The 24,889-nt window shown below is 31.6% G+C and overlaps 1 protein-coding gene across 1 annotated transcript in view; it reads left to right on the top strand.

Annotated features, from left to right (window-relative positions):
• The window catches only part of Sirt1 (Sirtuin 1), a 31,808-nt gene extending 7,829 nt beyond the window's left edge, over window positions 1-23,979 (top strand). Inside the window, exons 2-6 of the mRNA XM_023166844.2 lie at window positions 5,827-6,110; window positions 8,390-8,585; window positions 8,642-8,870; window positions 14,146-14,703; window positions 16,666-23,979. Of these exons, the coding sequence (XP_023022612.2) occupies window positions 5,827-6,110; window positions 8,390-8,585; window positions 8,642-8,870; window positions 14,146-14,703; window positions 16,666-17,380 (1,982 nt within the window). The 3' untranslated portion in view covers window positions 17,381-23,979. The remainder of the gene's footprint in view (window positions 1-5,826; window positions 6,111-8,389; window positions 8,586-8,641; window positions 8,871-14,145; window positions 14,704-16,665) is intronic.
• Window positions 23,980-24,889: the final 910 nt, after the last annotated feature.

Here is a 24,889-nt window from a genome sequence, read left to right as displayed (position 1 = left end):
TTTTGCAGCAAAAAATATTTGTCGACAAGTTGTATTTCTTATGACACGTGTATCTCTCTCTCTTAATCTGACTTTTTTAATATTGAGTATTTCTTCACACCATTCGTTTAATCATGATGATTTTTTGCATGATTATTGCCAAGCAACATGAAAGCATTTTGATCATACAACTCAGATTTTCTTTTTCACTTACATTTGCTTCACTCGCACATTCAAACAATACAACGTACTCAGCTGAAATGGAGCACTTTGTTACGCTACTTTTCTTTCTTGATTTTCAGTAAATTAAGTTATCATAAAATCTTATGATCTATCCAGTTGTTGACTTTTTTCTTTTTTCCACAAATTCACATTTTTTCAACTTTATTCTCATCATGATTCTCATTTTTCAGCAGGCGTATTGTTTTCCTTTAGAAACTGAAAGTTTTTATTTCATTCATCATGGCATCTCGTTGCTGAGTTTCCTTCGACTTCAAAAATTATTAGACCAATCACTTTTCAACTTAGATCTAGATCAACAATAATTCTGTCTGCATACTTCTGAAGTATAAAAGCCTTTGATTGGAAAAACCAATTACACCAACTCCAGTTGGTGTAATTGCAAGCCAACCTCGTCATGTCTGACGAGGTTGGCTTGCACTAAACCGTTAGTGCATAAATTTTAATATGTTGGTTCATCAGGAATTGTATCAAAAAGTAATTTTTCGTTTACAAAGATAGGTCTATCAATACATATTGTAATTGTACTTGTACTTGTTATCTATAATTTTTACCCAGATCTTGAATAAGAGGGTATCAACTCATTTGAAGGTTAACATTTTCTGGGTAGGAGTACTTATCTTGACTATTTCAATAAGTAGGCACTGTGATAAGTACAAATCCTTTTCAATTTTTATATCAACAATTTATAAATTTATTGAGATAACCAGTGGACATTTTCATATATTCATATTAAAATTTCTTTTATTGAAAAGAAAATATTTTTTTTGAGAAAAACACTGGGCTTTCTACTTCCCCATGGATATATAAAAAATTTGGGAACTACAAAAAAAAGTCTAAAAATTGAATACATAAATAAAAAATACAAAGATGTGTAGATCATGCACAGACGTTTTTTTCAAATGCAAACTGGAGAAAAATCCCTAGCATTTTTATTCTTGAAGACAGATATAGACATTTACTTTCTCGTTTCAAGCTATTTCTAGTTTATATGAGTATACATTTTTGAGAGTTGGATATATACAAGTAGGTATGTAGGTAAAAATAATAATTCTTTGAAGTATTGATTTTATATATTTTTTTAGATGTATATTTCATGTAATTATGAATAATATTATACTTTGGATGTATCTGTTGCTAAAACTAATATTGTTTGCAATGGAACATTAAAAAAAGAGCAACGTTGTAAATATATATGTCTTAATTGAAAACATATAAATAAATAATCTTTTATTACAATTTTTGAGCAGTTTTCTGTGAGATTTTCATTGTGAATATTCATAAGTTTTGGTATGGATTTTGATCAAGAATTAGTCGGTTCTATTCAATCTTACATAAATCAAATAAAGCTGGTAATAATTTCAAAAATTACAATAATTTTTAACTTCATGCTTCTTACTTTGTATGAACGTGAAACTGTGAAAGGTAGAACTGGAACCGTTGGTGGAACCAGAAATGCAATAATTTTTTTGACTCGCGTTTCACCAGTCCAGTTGCGTTTTCAGAATATAAAGTAAACTCAGTATTTAAGAAAATATGGTGTTCATATGGGATCCCTCATTCTAGAATACCTTCTGACAGGGATGGGGAATTTATGGAGCTGTAGAAACCTTATCATACTATAAAGGGTGTTCCAAATTAAATCGGCACCATTGCCAACTGCGTTATTATTGATGCTACGAATTCAGTTAAATGGGCAAACTATAGTATTTTTAATGATCTCGATGCCGAAAACAAAAAAAATTGACAGTCGCGTTTTCAAAATATTTCATATAATATGGAACACCCTACATACATTTCGATTCGTAATAACATTCTCAAGAACAAAGCTAATATCACCTTTCTTCCTAAAGTTGAAAATGAACGACTTATGTGGAAATATTTATTTTTTTCACTAGTATAAAAAATTTCTTTGTTTTGGCTATAAATAGCTATAAAATATCGAGTAAATATTCAAAAATACCGCCTTTTTGTTGAACACATATTTGGGCCCTTCTCTTGACACTGCGTGTTGCTTTCAGCACAATTCAGCCATCAATTCCATGAATTATAGTTTCAATATAATTTTTCAACTCATCTACATTATTATGTTTTATTTCGTACACCTCATTTTCAGAAATCCCCAAAAATAAAATCTAGAAGTGTCATGTCTGGTGAACGAGGAGGCCACTTAACAGGACAATTTATAGCAATCCATTTGTTTCCAAAACAGTCTCGCAACATTCTTTTTACACCACTGAAATTACGTGCTGGTGCTTCATCCTGCTGAAAACAGATAATCTGACTAGCCTTCAGATCAAGATCATCGAAAAACTCTTCCAACACTCTTGTTAATAAATTTACGTAACGGGATCCATTCAAAGAGCCTCGGGAAAAAACTGAACGACAATTCTGCGTCTAAATAGACCACACCAAACATTAATACTAAATCGTCTTTGGGGATTGTGGGGATGGACTAGAAATGGATTATGTCTACTCCAATAATGAAAATTATTTCTATTATACATCCTACAATTTGAAAAATTAGCCTCATCACTCCATATAATATTTCGATAGAAGTTTGGATCTTGCCTGCATTTATAACAGAAAGTGGAACATCTATTTCTCTAGATGAATCTCTGATGGAAGTGTTTGGATTTACTTCAAAGTAGGCTAAAACGCCAATTTCTGTTTTTTAGTTCTTCTCTTGTCAAAACCTTTTTCGTTGTTCCTGAATCGACAATGAAGCACAGCAAAAAACGCCGAGTAGGTAATTCACGATCGGAAAAGTCATTTTCTGGCAAACCAAATAGGATTCTAACATATCACATTTTTCTTGATGGGAAAACGGCATTTTGAAAAATATTCGAACAGTAGTTGACAGTTACAATAATTTATGACATTGTCATGATACACTTGAGAATATTTGACAAATAATAATAATAATAATAAATCTTTACTTTTCAGTTAAAAAGTATAAGTGTATGAATACATTCAATCAATAACTGACAAAAACGTCATAATTAATATAGAAAAGAATCTAAATGATATGAACACAGTCATAAGTTATTAATATAAAAGAAGTAAAATATATAATTATATAGAAATATATAAAATTCATAGAACCTACCGACTTAATTAAAAAAGACACAACAAGAACATATTACAAAAAGGTTAAAATTGTCATAGTATGAATAACAAATGTTATTTGAAAACAACAGCGCAAATATAACATTTGATTGTCAAAAAGAAAACATCTTTATAAAATATAGCATACAGTTTTTTTTAATAAGTAATGCTTTAAGTCTGGATTCAAAAAAATTATTATTTGAAGATGTTTGGATATAGACATTGAGGTGATTAAAAACTTTGCATCCCAAATATAAATGACTTTTTTGGTATAGGTTAGTTCTGTGCCAAGCAGGCACAAGAAGATTTCTGGATCTAGTGCCATATTGATGATCTGTTCTATTGAAAAAATTATCTTTATGTTTCTATACATATATACACAGTTCATACAGATACAAGCCTGTCGCAGTTGAAATCTTTAGTCATGTAGCCTCTCTACATGACTGCCTCCAATTTTGTCCTGCAACAATTCTTACAGCAAATTTTTGCAGAGCGAAAACACGTGACCAAGAGGTACATGTACTCCAGTTAAGAATACCATATCGCAGATGACAGTTGATGTTTGCATAATAAACGATTGATAGTATGTTTTCGTGGCAATGATTTGATAAGAACTTTTACGCATAACAATTTTTTCTTAACCTTTTACAAAGTATATTGACGTGTGGTTCCCAGCACAATTTATAATCGATTGTTAGTCCAAGCAACTTAGTCGTTTCATTAGCATATACATTAATGTCATTGTCCTTAAAAATTTGAAGCCGTTCCATAGTTCCCCTCAAAAATATATTATCGAATCAAACACATTTTTTCCAACCACATTGATATGAAGCTCCAGTATTTTCTGTTCTGTTGAATAGCAGTTTTGTATACCAACGCTTTAAGGTGTCCCCAGAAAAAATAATCTAAGGGATGCATTTCCGGCGAGCGAGGTGGCCATGGGTGTGGGCCTGCACTCCCAATCCAGGGATTATGGTAATTTCCATCCAAAAATTGCCGTGCCACTACACTAAAGTGTGGTGGAGCACCATCGTGCATCTACCACATACGGAATCTTTCCATAACTGGAATTTCTTCTAAAAGTCCAGGTAAAACAAATTCTAAAAACCTTCGGTATTCTTCTCCATTAAGTCTAGGTGGAAGGAAATGAGGCCCAATGAGGTGGTCATCGATAATTCCAACCCAAATATCAAAAGAAAACTGTTCTTGAAAATTATTTTCTATCAAGGCGTGTGGATTGTTTTCGGCCCAAATGTGATTGATTAATATTTGATTAATAATTGAATTGCGAGAAAAACAAGCTTCACCTATAAACAATATTCGACTTGAGAAACCTGGATTTCTTCTTATTTTACCGCGTAACCAATTAGAAAAAGCTAGTCTTACAGGCAAATCTCTGTGCAATAGAACTTGCACACGTTCCATGTGATAGGGATATAGCTGCTGGGCTCTTAAAATTTGCCACACTGTGACATGGGTAATATTCAGTTCTTCAGCCATTTTCCGAGTACTGGTATGAAGATTTACTTTAATCTCATTTAAAGCAGCTTCTTTAATTTGAACTGTTCGTACCGTTGCAGGCCTCCCAATGACAACCGTCGATCTTTTAAAGCTGCCTGTTTCAGAAAGTCGTGCATGGAGACGCACAAAAGTTCTTCGATTAGGCACTACACGCTGAGGAAATCTTTCATGGTAAATGCGTCTTGCAGCATTCGAGTTTTCGTGAGCCATTCCATAACAGAAATGCGTATCTGCCATTTCACTGTTAGTAAATTGAACCATGTTTTACAAAAATGGTTTGAAAAATAATCACTAAACACACTTTTTATAACAATTATAAATTAAAAGCTTATAAAGTTGACAACAACTGTCAAGTTGTTTATTAAATGCTGCAATCGTTTTCCAAGGCAACCCTTGGAAAACCGCAACCCGCCGCAATGATGCGGCGGCTAGACGGTTAATTTCCAAAATAAACATTTAATTCCCCATATTATTCCTTGTGAGGTCCAGGGATATGCAATTATGTCAACTTTTTTTTCTTAAAAACTAAGCAAGATACGAAAAAAATTCATGAGACAAAAAAGTTGTATTTATAATTGCTTAATCCAAAGAAATAATAAAAATTGCACAAAAGTCAGTGGCGTACATTTTTAAGTCAATAATATTCGTTCGAATCCCGCTCGAGACGCCACCGGACTTGATAAATTGAATCACGTTCGGGCTAAATTAGCTCCTTAATTTTATAAATACCATTGCCAAATTTCAAAAAAATTAGGTAAAGGATATTTAAGATATTTACAAATAACTTTTTTTTTATTTTTATTTTAACACCCTGTATCTTGAGAACGAAGGATTTGCGGACCCATGTTTATATGAAAATTTCGTCTTAAAATTACCTAAAGAATCGTCTGTTAAATTTATGGTACAAACTTAATTAAAACCCTGTATGTTTATAAAAAGAGAAATCAGATTTGCAGGGCACATATTTCTCTTTTACAGGAATTTCTCCCGACTGTGACTCAGGATACGAAGCATCGACACTTGAATCCATTCCTACACATTCATATCAACAGGCTTCTCCGCCTCCAGATTCAGGATATGTTAACGAAAGTATGTCAAGTATTTCCGAAACATTTCTGCCAACTCGCTCACATCCTGACCAATTGGACACATCTCAGGACAGTCTCGAAGACGAAGATAATGCTTCCACAGTTAGTGAACTCAGTGGTTTATCAGATTTATCAGGTCAAGACTGGAAACCTATGGCTGGCAGTATGATATGGGTAAGTTCCAGTTTATTTATTTATTTTTTTTTTGCGGCATCAACTGCTAGGTTATTAGCCGCGGACTTATTTGTTTTTCAAATTCTATCAATTATATTTGTGGTTTTCAAAGATGCCATCAAGTTGCTCAACGTTCGTCTATCATCACATAGAATTTCTTTCATTGCCCCAATTATATTATGTTGTCTCCTGGTTTCCTCATGTTCTGGACATTCTACAAGTATAAGTGGTACTGTTAGTACTGTTTGGCATGTAGTACATAGAGGTTGTTGTTCTCCTAGGAGCAAGTAGGTAAAGGTGTTTCATTTTTGTATGGCCCATTCGCAGACGTGTGAGAACAACTTGTTGTTTCCTGGTCAATTTCAGTGGTGAGATTCGCTTATTAACACTTGGTTTCGAACATTTCAGTTTCGCGTCAGTTTCATTCCAAAGAGTCTGCCAGTCAGATTCTTCTTTGATTTTATTGAAATTCTTCTGATTTTCTAAATGGAGTGGTATATCTTCATGTTCGTTAGAGTTAGCAATCATTCTAGCTACCTTATAATCTTTATTTGAAATAGGTAATCCTAATCTACATTCACAAAGTATAATCTTATATATAGTAATTAGCAGCTCCTTGGATAGTATTAATATATTTGTTTTGTTTTAAATTCAAACGTACACACTAGGTATTTACATTTCGAGTTATATTTTCCATTGTTTTGCTAAAAGAAAACCATTCAAGTATAGCCAAATACCATAATAATCGTATACAATCCTACCTATGAACCAATAAGAATGCTATCCCAATATACACTTATAGCCCAAAAGAAAATACATATATTGATACCATTCACGTACAGCCAAATACCACAATAATCATATACAAACATACATATGAAACCAATAAGTTATGCTATCCCACTACCCACTATACACTCATATCCCGTAAGAAGATACATATATTAATACTCGTATTGATACTAAAAATTATTAATCCTGATAGATATACAATACAACGATTTTACTTTTGCTGTAAATGGTTTATCATTTTTATTTTAAACTGTTGCAGAGTTTCTGATTTCTTTATATCATCTGGCAAACTGTTGTAAGCAATGAATCCCTTGAACACCAAAGTTTTAATATTGTAAGCTTTTGTTTGCCTAGTCACATGTAAGTTATGTTTACTTCTCGTATCATGCTGGTGAACTTGCGTATTTATAGTTATATATTTGTGAAAATATGATGGAAGAAGATTATGCAACATTTTGAAGATATAACTCATAGTTAAATAAATAAGTCTATTTTCTATTGACAGCCATTGTAATGTTCCCAACATCAATGATATTGGTGTATATCTGTTACATCTCAAAGTGATTCACATTGCACGATTTTGAAGTTTTTGTAGTGATCTCATTTTATTGAGGTCAAAACCATACAATAAGGTCGGGCAATATTCGAAGTGAGGTTTGATAATTGTATTATATACGGTAATTCTTGAGCTCATACTCAAATGCTGAGATACCCTCGAAAAAAAATATAGTTTTTTGAGTATTTTTTTCTGAATATAATTGAAATGACCATTCAACGTTAAGTGGTTGTCAAGCATAAACCCTAAATATTTAAACTCTTGAACTAATTCAATTGTATTATTTTCTATTTTGATATGAATTTCATTTATATCAAATTGTCTGTATTTAAATGGTGTGGCAATTATCATCCCCTTTGTTTTGTCTACATTCAGTTTCAATTTATTCATTTTGAGGTATTCTGTTATTCTATTTAAAGAATTATTCATCTTTTGTATGGCATTATTCAAATCTCTATCAGTTACTGATATTAACGTGTCATCTGCGAACAAGTGTATATAGTCACATTCATTGTAATGCTTTATGTCATTTATGTATAGAAGAAACAATAGCGGACCCAAAATGCTTCCTTGTGGAACTCCATGTTGCACTTCCAATGGAGCTGACAATGAATTACCAACTTTTGTTTGTTGTTGTCTACCTTATCCCACATTCTCATTGTTCTTTATGCCACAATGACTAGGCACACACATGAAGCTGACAGTTCTACCGCTTTCCTTCATAATATGAATTCTGGCAAGAATAATCCTTACAAGGGGGTCAAGAGTAAATTTAATTTGAAATGATCTTATGGAACTCAACGATTCGGTACAAATTAGGAAATGAGTTTTGTTTCGGGCGAATTCACAGAATAATAAAGAATGGTATATTTTCTTAATCCATATTTTGATAATTCAAAAGAAGAGTCTACTAAAAATATATATTTTTTAGATCCAGCAACAAATGCAAAAAGGTGTTAATCCAAGGGTCTTACTCACAGAATTAGGAGTAGATTATGAACAAATACCGGATTACGTAGAAGACATTACAATATGGAAAATAATTATCAACATGTTAGCAGAACCTCCTCGCAGAAATAAACTGAGGCATGTTAATACATTAGATGACATTGTTCGTTTGATGAAAGGTAAATTCATTCTTTATTTACCCCGAGTGGAAGTACAACGAAAACTTTCGTTTCAGGTGCACAGAATATAATTGTTTTAACAGGTGCTGGTGTTTCTGTTTCTTGTGGTATTCCAGACTTCAGGTCCAGAGATGGCATTTACTCCAGATTAGCTATAGATTTTCCAAATCTTCCAGACCCTCAGGCAATGTTTGATATCAGTTATTTCAGCCAAGATCCCAGACCTTTTTACAAATTCGCCAGAGATATTTATCCAGGAAAATTTCTGCCTAGTCCTTGTCACAGGTGAGAAAACCTACTTTTTAAAAGTTTTTGAATTCAGAGCATTGTATTTTTGAAATAGTACTTATGATGGCATGCTCCGTTGAGACAGCGAGAGTCAAAATTATTTCTAATAATATATCTGAAATTGTGTTTATTTATTTATTTATTCATTTATTTATTTGTTTGGAATAAACGGGAAATCCCTAAGGTATAACGTTGTAAAATATACATGTATAAAAATATACTTCAATTCAAAAATAGTTACAGAATTCGTAGGAATATTGAAATAAATAAAATAAAAAGCGACCTAAAAACTAAATGCTAAATAAAACAATTATAATTAACACCACCACTAAAAACTAACAAACATACAAGGCATACATCAATAGAGTAAGTACATAATTGACTGCAGACTTTTTCAAGACCTTCAAGGAGTGAGTAAAGATATCATTGGACTATTGAATCCATAATTGGTAGAATGTGAGTTCTCAACGAAAACGGATCTATCTTTCCTTGTTACACATTGCTTGACTCTTAGGCCAACCAAAGAGAGAAGTTCTGGGTAATTGATTTGGCCTGACTATGATTTGAATAGAAACATTAGGTCAGCCTGAATTCTCCTGTTTGCCAGTGCGGTTAGATGTTGTGTAAAAAGAATAACGGTGTAGTTATGTCACTGGTCAATTTGAATGCCCATTTTGTAGACAGTACTACGCAAAAATTCATCTTAGATCTTTTTCAATGACTTTGTATACTTATTGAGAGGGACACCACACAATAGATGCATACTCTAAATGTGACATAATCAATGAGTGATACAGAATTTTCAATATGCTTGCGGATAAGTCTTTAGCGATCCTATCTAAATATCCAAGAAGCATAAGTGATTTTAAGGTTATTTTATTGATATGGGATGAGAATGACAACTTTTTATCAAAAATAACGCCAAGATATTTAACTTCATCAACTTGATACTGGTTTCAATGGAAGTAGATTATCTAGTTTGGTAATGGGCTTGTTTCATGATTTTTGGTTTACAGTTCATTTGGTAGTAATTTCAAATTGAAAAATAGTGTACTTTGTTTCAGCTCTCTATATAGCGTTGTTTTCCCGTAATTAATTATAATAAATCGGGTTTTCTAGGCCCGTGACGTCACGGGCCTAATCCCGCTTTTTGTTCGATTGACCAATAGGAACAATACAAATAATGAACATTGCCAAATTGTAAAATTTACGGAGCGTATAAACAGTTTCTAATTCATTCGTGATTCAAAGTAAAAATCACACTCACTTCCGACAACTAAATCTGAGAAGAAAGTGTTAGAAATGCATTGGAAGGGAGAATTAATTATACCTACGTGGGATCCAAATAACACAAAACGCAATAAAAACGTGGTTTTTGAATTATCTCCGGGAGTGGACATTTTCATGTTGATATCACAGAAATTTTAGGGTATATGAACCCGTTAAAGTTCAAATTCATGAAACATTTCTCCATATGAAATAAAATGTATTCGAAAACCATGGTTCTAAATAGAATTTAAAGAGCTATATTTTTAAACGGTTCTCAAAGTCTCATGATCCCTAATAAAATAAATCAATTATGCATTCATGCCACCCACCAAAAATAAGAAATTCAATGTTGTATGTTATATATTAGCCATATTGCCACCCAGTCAGCCATCTCTCTTGAATGTATGAGACAATGTACTCTTTTTAATGTTTCGTTGACACTTGGCAACACCGCTGTAGACATAATTAATTTTATTGGTCAACAGACACGCTTCTTGAATTTTTCTTTTTTCTGCAAATATAAAGAGGTATTGGGACCGATTAGGCTTGATAATTATAATATACACCCCTAACTCGATCAGTCTATAAGCAAACCAGTATCATTTCCAATAGCTTGAAACAAGCCTATTCACTTGCACTTTCGTGTAGATAAACAAGTATCTAAAATCAACAAATCATTACCATTTTCAGAATGTTTTATACTTGATGCTAGAAGAATTATTCAGTTCAGTGAATGGCCCATTCAGATAATACAGTGTAATATTTGGTGGCACAGCAATACATTTTTTCAAAATTCAAATAATTTTTAATGGTCTCGTTGTTTACCAAAATTGAAAATGCAAAATCAATTTGAATTGAAGGGGTTATATTTTTAGGAGTGATTAATTTTTTTGGGAAAGAAAATTTTTGGCTTTCTACTTCCTTCCTTTCTTTGGAAGATTCTCTCATCCTTTTTTTTTTGTATCAGATGGAGTAGTAGAAAGCCAAAAACTTTCTTTCCCAGCAAAATCAATGTTCTGATATGATTGAAAAGAAATCATTTGGAGAATCAAACTTGATGCACTCAGTATATAATTATCACATTCCATTCCTTGATTATACAACTGAGCTTTCTCATATGAAAAATAGAAAGTCTAGTTGCCAACAAATTTATTTGTTGAGTTTCTAAATATGGTTACGACAGTCATATCTCGAATAAGTAAAATTATAATTTATGTAAATAATGCACTAGTGGATTTACACAAATTATTATATGTCTATTTATAAAATATATCGAAGTCCCCATTTCTAGAGATTGTAGTCTCATAATACATATCATTTTATGGTTATTCATTTCATCTTCATGCAACCTCTACTCTATCTAGTTCATTTTATTCTCCAGGTTTGACACGAGACAAAATCGATAATATTCTCTGGTTCAGCAAATTGTTTTTTAACTTCGAGGTCATGATGCCTTAAAAAATTTGTGATTATGGTGCTTTTTACCTCCATTAGGTGATATTTTTTCACTCGTAATTTTGAAATTTCTGAGGTCAATTTGCCATGCAGTTTTTTATGCTGATTTGCTTTATGTTTTATGTTCGCAGGTAACTTTATGACTTTATTGATTAATCAGTGGCATTTTCAGAAATTCAGTGCGCTTTTTTTCAATTATTAGAAAAGTTAATGTATAATGGAATTTCATCGTTGCGGGTCTCTGGCAACTGGTGCCAAGCTGGTATTTTTCATTTTACATTTTCTTCTAATTTGATGATATGACTGGATTTTCATTTAAAATTTTCCCAGAACTGATATAAAATTTTTTCATATAGGCATTTGTCTATATTTTTAGGAGAGACAAATTTTTGGGATAGAAAGGTTTTGCTTTCTACTTTATCTTTATACAAAAAAATGTGGGAATCTTCCAGAGAAAGGAAGAGAACATTTTTCTTCAGATGGATAAGTAGAAAGGCAAACTCTTTCTTTCCCAAGGTGATTGTCATTTCCAGTCAAAGAGAAAACTCGGAAAATATTTCAGTTCATATTTAATACCATGAAAGTTGATGAAATTAGAATGTAAAAATATTTAAAAACTGGCTTTTATGAGAGCATACTAAGCTGATGCAATAAAAAGAATAAAATAAGCTCAGAATATATAGTCAATTCTATTAAAAATTAATTTTAGTTACTCACTTACTGAATATTTGTATCGTTTATAATATATTGGTTAATTTCACAAAACTTGCCAAAAGTATGATAATATTTTGTTAGCAATTCGTTTGACAAGCTTCTACTGAAACTATTAACTAAATGCACGTAGAATAATGGTAACGATTATCAGAATGTATGATAGTTTGCACTCGGACCTCTGGCGTAAGTTGAATCTATTGAAAACACTTTTCTGACACCAGAACAAAAAATTACGGTCTCTCGACACGCGTTTCGCTAATCAAGTTAGCGTCCTCAGGAGATCATTATGACGTCATAATGGTCGCCTGAGGAGATCAGTTCTCATGTTGGGAAAGTGTTTTCAATAAATACGTAGGTATGATTTGTTTTTACTGAAATTGATACCCTCTTCTGGACTTATTTCATTCTTTTTAGTACATCAGTTTAGTAGTCTTCAATAGAAGCGTGTTTTTTCAAAATTATTTTGTTTTACACTTCATTTTATATGTCTCAACCTTACCTTTTCTGCTGATGTATTAATATACAAAGTTTTTTATCTGTGTACCAGCTATACATTGCCTGCTATATTGGTCATCTTAAAAGAGGATTTCTAATAACTAATGTCATTAAAATCAATGTTAACACCTGTGTAAACACCATTTTCATCAAACCTAATTAAACAGTTTTAATAACATTGAATTTTTTAAAGAAAATTTCAGCTTCATAAAACTGAATTTGGGTATGAAGCCAAATACCTGGACTTCATCGTTGATAACACTTTGAACTTGAAAAATAATTCCAGTATATATGTAAATGAAATTAGTAGACACATTCCAATCTAATTTGACTGTTTATAAAACAATAATCCTACCACACTTTGATTACTGTGTTGTCTGATATCATTACTAGACGGTAATTCTACTCTACTCTACAAAATTCAAGAACACAGGAAATTGACTTGTTATTAAAATGCCATAAGTATACTCCTATGTTATCAATGATTAATAGTCTGAATTGGATGACAGTAAAAGATAGATTACAATATTTTTCCATGATATTCATATTCAAAATACTTCACTCAATGAATTCATTACATACAACCATCAGATTCACAAATACGATACAAAAGGAAGGAACAAACCTTGCAAGAACAATGAACTCTATATTTCACAGAGGACTCTTGGACTATCGCAAGCTTCCTAATGAAATTAAACAAAGTAACACTGTCCAACTCTTCAAACGTTCCTTATCTCAACATCTACAAGCACACTATTAGTCCAACTGAGTTGTTCATCATTCTTCTCTCTATTAATCTCTTTATCATTTACTACTGCCACTTTTTTACTTTGGTAAAAGTAGTTGTTTTGGATTTATTCTAGCCAAAGGTTCTAGTTCCTCCTTTTATTAAGAATTCTAGAGCCATCTGTATTTTCATTCACTTTTTCCCTTGAATAAATTGTGGACAATAATATAAGTTTGAGTGTCATAGTAAGTAGGCAATTACAAACTCAGTAAAACAAGGAAGTAAAATTAATTTTAAAATTGCTGTAAATAAAAAAAGAAATATTATTTCTAGAGAGCCCATTATGAGATCATAACATTTATGATTGATATTGATATAACTAATGTTTTTTACATTTTTATTCTAACACTTGGAAGATATTTATTTCTAGGTTGTTCTTGGATTGATCTGAATATACATTAACTCGTAAATGTTGAAATTGTTATCCACAAATATAATTATTGAATATAACTTCGAAATATTTCTCTATAAGTGAAATAATTTCAATGAATTAATATTTTCCATTCTACTTAATCTGAAGTAATCAACTCATATATTATTTTTTTCTTTTAGGTTTATAAAACTTTTGGAGAAACACAAGAAACTTCTTCGAAATTACACCCAAAATATAGACACATTGGAGAAGGAAGCCGACATACAGAGGGTGATAGAATGTCACGGTTCATTTGCCACTGCAACTTGTACGAAATGCGGCTATAAAGTGACGGCAGATAAGATTAGGGAAACTGTGCTTGCCCAGCTGATCCCTTTGTGCGAGAAATGTCATGAAGGAAGTACTAGTTCAATTTGCACAGATGACTTGAAAGCCCCCACAGACGGTGGAGACTTCAGACACCTTGTAAGCTCAGGAATTATGAAACCAGATATTGTTTTTTTCGGTGAAGGACTTCCTGACACTTTTCACGAAGCAATGGCTGCTGACAAGTCTGAATGTGATCTACTCCTGGTTATAGGAAGTTCGCTGAAAGTTAGACCAGTAGCTCTCATTCCTAGCTCCTTGCCAGCACATGTTCCACAAATTCTCATCAATAGAGAGCCTTTACCTCACTGTCACTTCGATGTGGAACTGTTAGGGGATTGTGATGTCATCATCAGCCATCTTTGTCAGCTGTAAGTCGAAATTATAGTTATAGAGTAAACAAAAGCAAAAAGCATATCAGAAGTAGCTTTAACTAACTTATTTAACTAATCGAGTCCCAGACACTTTGCTGTTTGGGTTGGATCTTTCCTGCACTGATGAAAGGCAATACCTTGAAACTGGACTGTAGCTGTTTATTTGAAGGTGATTGACAATGTTTCGTGATGAATTTCACTAGTTCGGACTTCCATTGTCTATTATATAAAATGATTTGAAATCCCTGAAACAAGTAAAAAAGATTAATTAAAAAAGAATAGTTGAAAATAACAATTATATTAAGCAACAATAAACCTGAAATGAAATGATAGTAAAATAACCTACAAGTAAAAATATAATAATTGAATAAATAAAAATTAAAGGAATGCAAAAAAAAGAAAATAATAAAAATAAAAAGTGTAGAGATTCCAAGTCACGTTAGTTCACGACGTTTCGATTGTTGGTATCTACAATCGTCTTCGGGTGATGACTGTGATGACAGTCATCACCCGAAGACGATTGTAGATACCAACAATCGAAACGTCGTGAACTAACGTGACTTGGAATCTCTACACTTTTTATTTTTATTATTTTCTTTTTTTTGCATTCCTTTAATTTTTATTTATTCAATTATTATATTTTTACTTGTAGGTTGTTTTACTATCATTTCATTTCAGGTTTATTGTTGCTTAATATAATTGTTATTTTCAACTATTCTTTTTTAATTAATCTTTTTTACTTGTTTCAGGGATTTCAAATCATTTTATATAATAGACAATGGAAGTCCGAACTAGTGAAATTGGACTGTAGCTGATCTAATCGAATTATTTCAGCATGGTTTTGCTGCTGGATGAATGAGAAGTATCTGCGAGACTAACCTCTGTGAGGTATCTTGCATAAATGTATGTCGAATATAATTCAATATCTAGCTTGGTATCAGCCGGGGGAGTAGTTGTTTTACGGCAGGCATTTACCATTTCATTAAATTTCAGAACATTACAGTGTAGGTAGTTGGGAGAGATGAATATTTTGAGATTTTATTTTGAAATATTTATTTTCTATAAACTACATGTGTTGTGATTCTAGCTGTAAGTTTGAAAAATCTGGAAAATTACACGATTATTTTTCTCAAAATCAGGTGACTTTATCTCTTTTGGCTAGGATGGTGGTTCGATAGTGCGTGCAAGTATCTATCTGTGTGTGTGGGTTTTTGATACACTTTGTGGGTTAGGTTAGGTTAGCTCTGGGTTAGGTTAGGTTAGCTCTGGGTTAGGTTAGGTTAGGTTAGCTCTGGGTTAGGTTAGGTTAGGTTAGCTCTGGGTTAGGATAGGTTAGCTCTGTCATCATGAACCTTACTTCCCTAGCGACTTGTGGAACAGTTGATGTATAGTACTAACAAAAATTCAGTCCTTAGTAGCTGTTGAGCTGAATTTACAGAGAATATGAAAGTTGACCAAAGGACCCCAATTGTTTTCAAAACATAATTATTGACATAGTCTACAAAGACACTTAGAAATATAAAACATGAAAAGAACAAATTGCACTTACAGCAAAATGTGAATGCAGTAAGTATGATCAAGTCATGGTCATTTATTATTATTATTAGGGTCAGGTTCAAATCATACAAAAGTCCTGCTTCCACTCATTTGTGTTGCTTACCTAGTTGATGATGAAAGAAATCGTAGGCAGACCTCCCATCCTCACTAGATTTAGAAAATGTAGCGTCTTCTGTCATCATTAGAGAGGATTATTCTTCACTAGGTCCAATTACTTTAGACCTGTCCACCTACCTAACCTTTTTTGTTGATTTAATTGTGATGAAAATCAATATTCGCCGATGCCAATATTTTCTATATAATTTGTACTTTCTTAGAAATAAATCATCATTTATTATCATTCTTATGTTACTGTAGTCTCATTGGTAGACTGCATTTTTCATTGGAAAAATATTGTTTCAGATTGGGAAATAAATGGGAGGAAGGTAACCACTCTTCTCAGATACTCCATCATGCTCCCACGCTATTGCCATTGAAAGATCCTCATCCACCTGACAAAGCTGATAAGCACACTTTAGGCGAAAGCATTACTGAACCAAGTTCTACAGAAAACAAATCGAGGTGCAGGTCAGAGATAACCAAATGCACGTGTAATAATACAAGTACAAATACTAGTTCCTTAAATTTAGAAAAAGAAATAGAGTTAACAAATTGTATATGTTACGAAAACTACCAGTCAATTAAAAGCGATGGAGATGCTGAACATGAACTCAAAATGGTAAAAGAAAGACACATGAGTATAGACTCGGCTAGAGACTCGGGTATCGGAGAAAACTCCAACTTCACCGATAAGTACGATGAATCTGATGAAAACTACGATGAAAAGGAAAGCAGTTTTTGTCTGGAGATCTGTAATAACCCATCAACTACGTCGGACCCTAGCGCAAGAGAAAGCGTCTCGGATTTAAGGGGTTATTGGCAACCTAAAGTGAAGAAAAGTTTAGCTGATAGATTGCCGGAAAACTCTTTCCATTTAATCCCTCCAAGCCGCTACATTTTTCCAGGAGCAGAAGTCTATTATGATCCAGATGAGAAACTACATTATGAAGTTGATTCCTCAAGCTCCGATGAATCTGAAAGTGAGTCTGAGTATGGAAGTCAGAATGATTCTTTTTAGTTTTTCTGCTTTCCTTGTTTTATTGGTATTAAGAGTTTCCTTGTTGTTATTTTTATAAATATTTTAAGGACATCTTTAATGTGCTCACGCTATTTTGTTGTCAGGTCGATAATGAAGGTTTGTCAGCGATCGTTCTTTGTGTAATTTTACAAATTTCTGTTATCTTTGAGAATTCACTAAAAAAAATACAATTTTCTCATTTCTCATATTACTTGCATGAAATTTTTTCTGTTAGATGTAAAGTTTAACTAGAGAATTGAATATTTCTGTTCAATTATACTAGTAGATGTCTTTATATTTAGACCTCTGGTGTGGAAAATCAAAAGAAATTACATTTCTCACAACAAATCTGTGATATTCTTGTCATAGGTTTCTTCAAAAAAATTGTCATCATGGCAGATTCCATCTAACTTGGGTATAGAAAAAGTTATTTAATTGGTAGATTATAGGGTCATGCAGTAAATTCAAAAATTCTATACTGAACAAGTCTTGAACAAAGTCTAAAGAACCGTTCATAAATTTGACAAAAAATTGTATCTTTTTTTAAGTGAAATTCTTTCACACTTATTCTGAAGTGAAGCTGATAATGAAAGTAGCACTTTATGTAAATACTTTTTGTAAAATTCAATTGTTATTGTGTGTGTGTGAATGTTGCATGTAGCCTAATACACAGGGCGCTTAATTTTAATAGGAACAAATTACCTAAATAAAAAAATCGATTGTGTATTGATCTCCTAGGGGGCGAGATGTTTCGGTTTTTTATTTTTTATCGATTATTGAGTGATTGAAATGACTGATTATTTATTTATTTACTGAGGAACGTGTGCATGTGTGTGTATATTTTACAGAGTACTATATTTTTTTTTATCGGTAGGTTAATGATAATTTCTGTATCAATCTCTGAAGATGCAGTTCTTCCAATTTTCTTGAACCATTTGCATTTCATATATTTCATACCAATTTAATGTAGTTTGAGTGAACTAAAATTCAAAGCTTTCTTTTACGTTTCCTGGAGAAACAATTTAAACTATGGAAATATTTTATCTGAACAGATAAAATATTATATAGTCTTATATATCTCTTATACATTATATGGTCTCAAAGTTCAAATTATTATTTCATTGAGAAACAGAAATATTGCATCCGGTTTTGGAAACTTATGTTTCTTAAGACGGATTTCCACCAAATGGACCCTCTTGCGACTTATTTCGTTTTCAAAAACAAAAAACTCAATGAAGAAAAAAGAATTGGATCTTTCTGTTTTTTACCACTTTTATTTGTAACAAACGTTACTGCAGTTTTGTCCTATACGGACATTTTCAAACTTACACATTAAACTAGGTTAGTTTGGTGTAAAAGTTTGAATGTTCTTATAGGATGAAACTGCAGTAACGTTAGTTACAAGTAAAAGTGGTGAAAAACAAAGTTTCAATTCTCTTTTCCACATAGTAACGGCAACATCCATCAATTTAACAAAAAAACCTGTTTTAGTTTCGATAACAAACAAGAACATAAACTTTCAACAAACAGATAAAAACACTTTAAATAAAGGAATAATGTGGTTGATTGTTTCCACATAGCGACCTCAGTTTACAAAAACACAGACAAAACACTGAAACCTTTTGATCTTTCCGCCTGCCGACGGAACATTTCATTGTTGATAAAAACAGTCGCCTGCGACACAAATACTTCAAAATGTTTCTTATTTTGACAACTCAAGTTATTGTTTTGTCGAAATCAACATGGTTGCTGTTTTGTTGTGGTTTTGTCCATTTGGTTGAAATCCGTCGTTCTAAATAAAACTTCTTTTAGGTGCCTAATTTGATGAACTTGAGTTATTCGTTCATGGTCTCAGTCTAACCTAAGTTGAAGTATTTTCAGAATAAATTACACCTCTGATGGAAGGTTCACAGCAAAATTTTTCATAATGAGATTCAATGGTAGCATCAATACATCGTATATTTACTTTTTCTTCTAACGGAATGGAATCTCCAAAAGGAAAAAATCTGACCTTATAGATATTTAAAGGTAAAATATCTGTATGTTCTGCATATGTATCATAGGGTTTCTAATGAATATTTTATAACTAGAAAGCATCTTTTCTGTGATTCTGTACTCGAAGATGTACAAATCATTGGTAATGCATATTAGGGACATACTATCCTTCAAAACTGATTATCAGAAAAAGATTGACATAAAACTTGCCTATACTCAATGAAAATTGATATTACCAGTAACTGATACAATTTTCTGCAAAATTTTCGCCATAAGAGTGTTTAAAAAACCGTGATACGCTATTGTATAGCGTATCATGGTATCATGGTAATTTCCCAAAATTGCATTAAAACAAGTATCTTCTGGTGATAGACATAATTTCTTTTCTTTATTACATATTGATACGTATAATTATATTCATATGAATTTATCTAGTCTATTCTATTTTTGAAGCTACTGTTTCAGAGGGCCTTTACAAGTTAAGATATTCGGTGTCTTCTGCAGGGTCTTTCGAACAGGATATTGACAAAATTGCAAACTCAATTTAAACTCTTTTTTGGAAACCGCTCTAGCTGTATACGTGAATTCTGCACCAAGCATGTGATGTTCATTCCTTCAAAATTGAAATGCTTTCTAGTTGTTGGATATTAAGTTCATGATTTCTGTGATATATACTAGCAAACAGGCAGTCCATACTACTTTTGTCGTAAAGTTGACTGATAGAAAGTCATTTCTGGTGAAAGAAATCAGATTTTTTATCAACCATTTTTTTTTCCTGAAAAATATAAAAATTGTAATCGAGAACTTTATACAAGGAAACTTTTCAGCTCACCGTGATGAGTTATTGCTTAAAGTATTTTTCACAAAGAAAAATTTTCTATTTACCAGTAACTTGTCGTACTTAATAGTTTTGTCTATAAAAAAAAGCTAAAAAATTATACAGATACTTATAAAGTTCTCCATTTGATTTTTTATTCTTTGATAGATTGTGGAAGGCGATAAAACTAAAAAAAAGGTAATAAAAAACTTTGTGTACTGTTCAGAACATTTTTCAAAAAATTAAGTCTGTTTATCAAAGATAGATAAGTATAACTCGAAATAATTCATTTTTCAGAAGACCTGAATATATATTTCACAGAATAACATCTTCCTAAAAAAATGGCCTGCACCATTATTCTATGAAGTTGAATCATTACCAAGATGCAAGTTTTTGTTTGTTAAATGTTCAAAATGCAGACTTTTGGAGGTATGCCTTGTATTCATTGTTGATTTTCATTTATCACTTTACTTCAATAAGATTGTATAAATGAAAATTCAATTTTCATTATAAGGAATATTAAATGAAAAATGAAAGTTGGTGAATTCAATTTTTAAATCTAAACTATTCCTGCTTATTTTTGGTAAAAAATATTAAGCTGATCAAAAAAATTCTATGAATAAGGAACTATAAACAAAAATGTACTTTGAATTTTTTTTGAAATGTGTATTGAATTTCAAGAATGTCAATCAGGACACTTTTTATAAATTCAGTTGTCTTTTGATATTTCCGTAAAGTTAACTATCTCCTTTAGTAGTTATTCATTAATAAGTAATACCTGGATAAAATTGATTTCTGCTGAATTGAAAATATTGACAGTGTAGAAAGACATCTTTAAAACATCTTTTTTTAACTACACATGAAAATATTCGAAATTCACAGCTAAAAATTGTTTCAAGGCACAAGAAAATTAAAATTCCATTAAGGGCTTGTTGATTTTTGAACACATTCATTAATAAACTATAAAGTACGAAATACTTTTGGTTTTAGTATGAAAAAAATTCTCTGTATGAATAATGAAACCATATACTCATTCAAAATTGACATTTAACTAATGATTTGCAATTTTATTTTCGGGGCTAGGAACAGTTTGACCGAATTTGATGATAGAAATATGTATTTATTTATTTTTATGTTATTTACTTTCAAATATGTTTCATTAGGTTGTTGGTTGGATTATATTTTACAGTTATATAGTATTTTCTTGTATTATTGTATACTGTTTTTTTACGTAACGGATTGAATAGCTTAAGTTCATTACAAGAATGTACCATATATATTTGAATATGCTTTCCAATCAAAGTGTGTAGTTAATGATATACTCATACTTCTCCTATTGGTTGTGCGCAAAACTTGTGTTGACGTATTTACTTTTCAATTTTCTAGGTTATAAGTTATTTCTAAATTGATGTTAACAACAATTTAACCATAATTTATTATCCAACAATGAGTAAAATATATTTTTGATAGGTTTCTCTTAGTCTTCCAATATCTATTGTTTATATTTAAGGATTGAAAGATGACCTCTAAATGATCAATATAGATGAAATGACATACATCTCGAGAAAATTTCTTCTGTCATAAAGTTAGTAGTGCAAGGAAGGTTTTTAGAAATATGGCTGTGATTTACTTTTTTGTTAATTTTCATGAAAATTAAACATTCGTTCTTCAACATAATCTGTGTGATTTAAATACACTTAACCAAACTCTTAACTACTTTTTTGAAATTCCTATAACGGGTTTTTTAATCTCTGCAAGTCACCTATCTATAGCAAGTTTCCAATAATTAAGACGTCAAATCAAAACGATATGTTTGGAAATGGACAATAACCACTATGAGCCAAACGGTGAAAGGAGAATAACTTCCTCCGTTCCTCACTCAGTATAGGTCTCATTACATTTTCAAGGTTTTTCAGCTATAACAGGCGAGTTAAAAGATTTGAGTAATGTTATATGTTAATTGTAGTTAGTACTGTCCCCTTGCAATTTTAATATATAGTTCACATTAATTTTCTGGCTGCTAACCTAACCTAACCTTGATTTGGGTTAGTTAGGTGCTGTAATCGACAATTTCATGGTCTGGTTTTACATATGAATCATACACTATCCATTTATCTAAGCAGACAACGGTGACTTTCTATCAATTCAAGACCTGACTGTATAACATATTTCTTAATCCAAACCATAAGCCAGGTAACTTCCATTAGACTGAGGATTTCGTTTTGAAACCATGGAAATGATGATTCACTTCATTCGCAGGTCGTCTCCACACTTGAAACTGACCCTCTGTACATCCTTTGGAGCTTTTTTCTTTATTGCAGAATTCATAAACGAATTGTACGTGTTCATTAACCCTAATTATGGCCACACTTTTCCTGTGTGATACAGTAATCCGTTGCTTTGTCTAATTATTTCTTGCATCTACAGATTGTTTTGACGAAAACTTTCTCACTAGAAGTGTGATCTTGTTCTGCACAGCTCGGCGGTGCAGAACATGAAATTCAACACAACATTTGTGTTGAATTTCATGAACCTCTTGTTGTCCTTTTCCTATATCAACGGTAGTTATTCGCCGACCATTTTTGAGCAGATTCTCTGTTCTAATGACGATTTTTCACTTTCAGAAGTACTCATGCCAGCGTTTTATTAATTTATTTTAAGCAGACATTACCTTTAGATTTTTAGACTCCTCAAAAAATCTCTGCCAAAACAATTTCACATCATCCTTTGAAGAAGATAATGATTGTTTCTTATGGTCATCTTGATATGTCTGTATCAGTCAAACATTAGCAGACTCAATTTTGTACCACGACACAGTCACATCAATATTTGTTCCGACATATCGTCAAGGTAATAGATTTTGCTGGAAGTAAAGCTGGATTCCTAAAACTGAAAATATCCCTCACATGACACTTTGTTAACGCTTTTTTTGTAGAGTTTTCCATGTTTGTTTCCTTTTTTTATTCTGATTCAAGAGATGAAAATTAATAATGAAAAAGGCAGGCCTTTGCTTTGCAGAATTATTTCCTATTTCAAATAAAGATATTGGTAGCCTGAACAGAAACCTCCTGTAGAATGAGATTTATTTTACTGGATGTTGAAATATGGTGTTTCATTAGGAAGAATAAGATAGAAATAAATATCTTCACTAATTTTCAATTAAAAGTTAGCTCCAGTATACTTAATGTAGAGTCGAATTTCATATTTTCCTCATGAAATACCTTCAGATAGTAGATATTATGGTTAATTTGTGGTTCTTTAAGTTGTTTTTTTATGTCTTTGAGTCTGAATTATGTATGTCACATTTTAGTTTGTACTGAAAATTACCATGGAAATTTGCACAAACCAACTTCAACAATTCTGCCATACTAGAATAATTTCTAGAAATTATTAAATTGAGTTTTCAATTATTTGATAAGATGGTACAAAATTCAGAAAACTTTGGCCTGAGTTACTTGACATTTTTATTTATTGGAAATTGGCTATAATTTGTTTCAAGTTCTGTTAAACGGCTGTTGAATTTGATTTGTACAATTTAAAAGCTGAACTTGAAAAACTTTGGTTTGTAAGTGATAGATGGTTATGTACATGTAGGGTTATTATTTTTGTACAACTATTTATTTAGATGTTTGTGTTGGCGTTCAACTTTGTAAACAATAAATTTAGTTTATGATAAATTGATAAATACGACCTATTAAAATTATATTTTGTAATAACATTTTCTATATTATTTATATTTATGTGTAAATAATTACTGGTACTAAAGCAATAAATTTTTTTCTTGAAAGTTTTTCGTTCAATACCTGGAAAAAATAACTCGTGTTTGAAAATGAAGCTTAAAGATCTCATTCGAAAAGACAAATATTTGCAAAAAATAGAATTGGTGTTACATAAATAAATTCTGTACAACATTGAAAGAAGTCACTTCTCTATTAATTTGGAAATGAAGCTAAGTTCTTTTCACAATATATTCATGAATTAATGCAGGTACTGTAATAATCGTGCTCTCAAGACATTAAGTCTGAAAATATGTTTTCCGGTCAGTTATGCTTATTTTTTATTCATTTATTTATTCACGGGTAACTCCCATTTAATATAAGTTATACAAATATCAGATTGTTAACACTAATCTTATCTAATTTAATTATAATTAATAACAATTCAAACAGTTATAGTAGAGAATCAAATCAAATCAAAATATGCTTTATTACCTAAGATATAAACATCTTATTGGCAAAGTCTAGTAAAGTAAAACATGTATAAGGGACAATTAACAAATATAAACTATAAAATAATGCTTAAACACCGGAGCAGAGTATATGGACAGAACAATATTAAGTCCAGCTGAACAGCTACAAATATAAGTACATGAATTTATGAATATTAAGTAAACGTAAATATATAATTCTACATAATGAACATTGATAGCCATTTTGTGTTGGTTTCAATACTTGTTTACACAAAGCTACGTGTCAATTATTCGATAGAGCCTTGGTAGAATTCGTCCACACTATAATAGGGCCTCCCAACAAGGTATTCTTTCACTTTCTGAATTTTTTTCCATTATATATTCGCCTTAAATTAATGGGAAGGTGGTTAAATAACTTCTTGCTATTGAAAATAATAGAATTTTGTGTAAGGCCTAGAGAAGGTGTGGGAAGGGAAACGGAGTAAGACTGACGTGTACTATAAGTTGC

Source organism: Leptinotarsa decemlineata, unplaced genomic scaffold, assembly GCF_025532065.1.
Source record: "Leptinotarsa decemlineata unplaced genomic scaffold, Ldec_3_MD MMD2_tig00004307_RagTag_RagTag, whole genome shotgun sequence".
In the NCBI taxonomy this organism is placed as follows: domain Eukaryota; kingdom Metazoa; phylum Arthropoda; class Insecta; order Coleoptera; family Chrysomelidae; genus Leptinotarsa; species Leptinotarsa decemlineata.
Note: the sequence above shows the minus strand (reverse complement) of the source record. Positions and strands in the feature narration are given on the sequence as shown.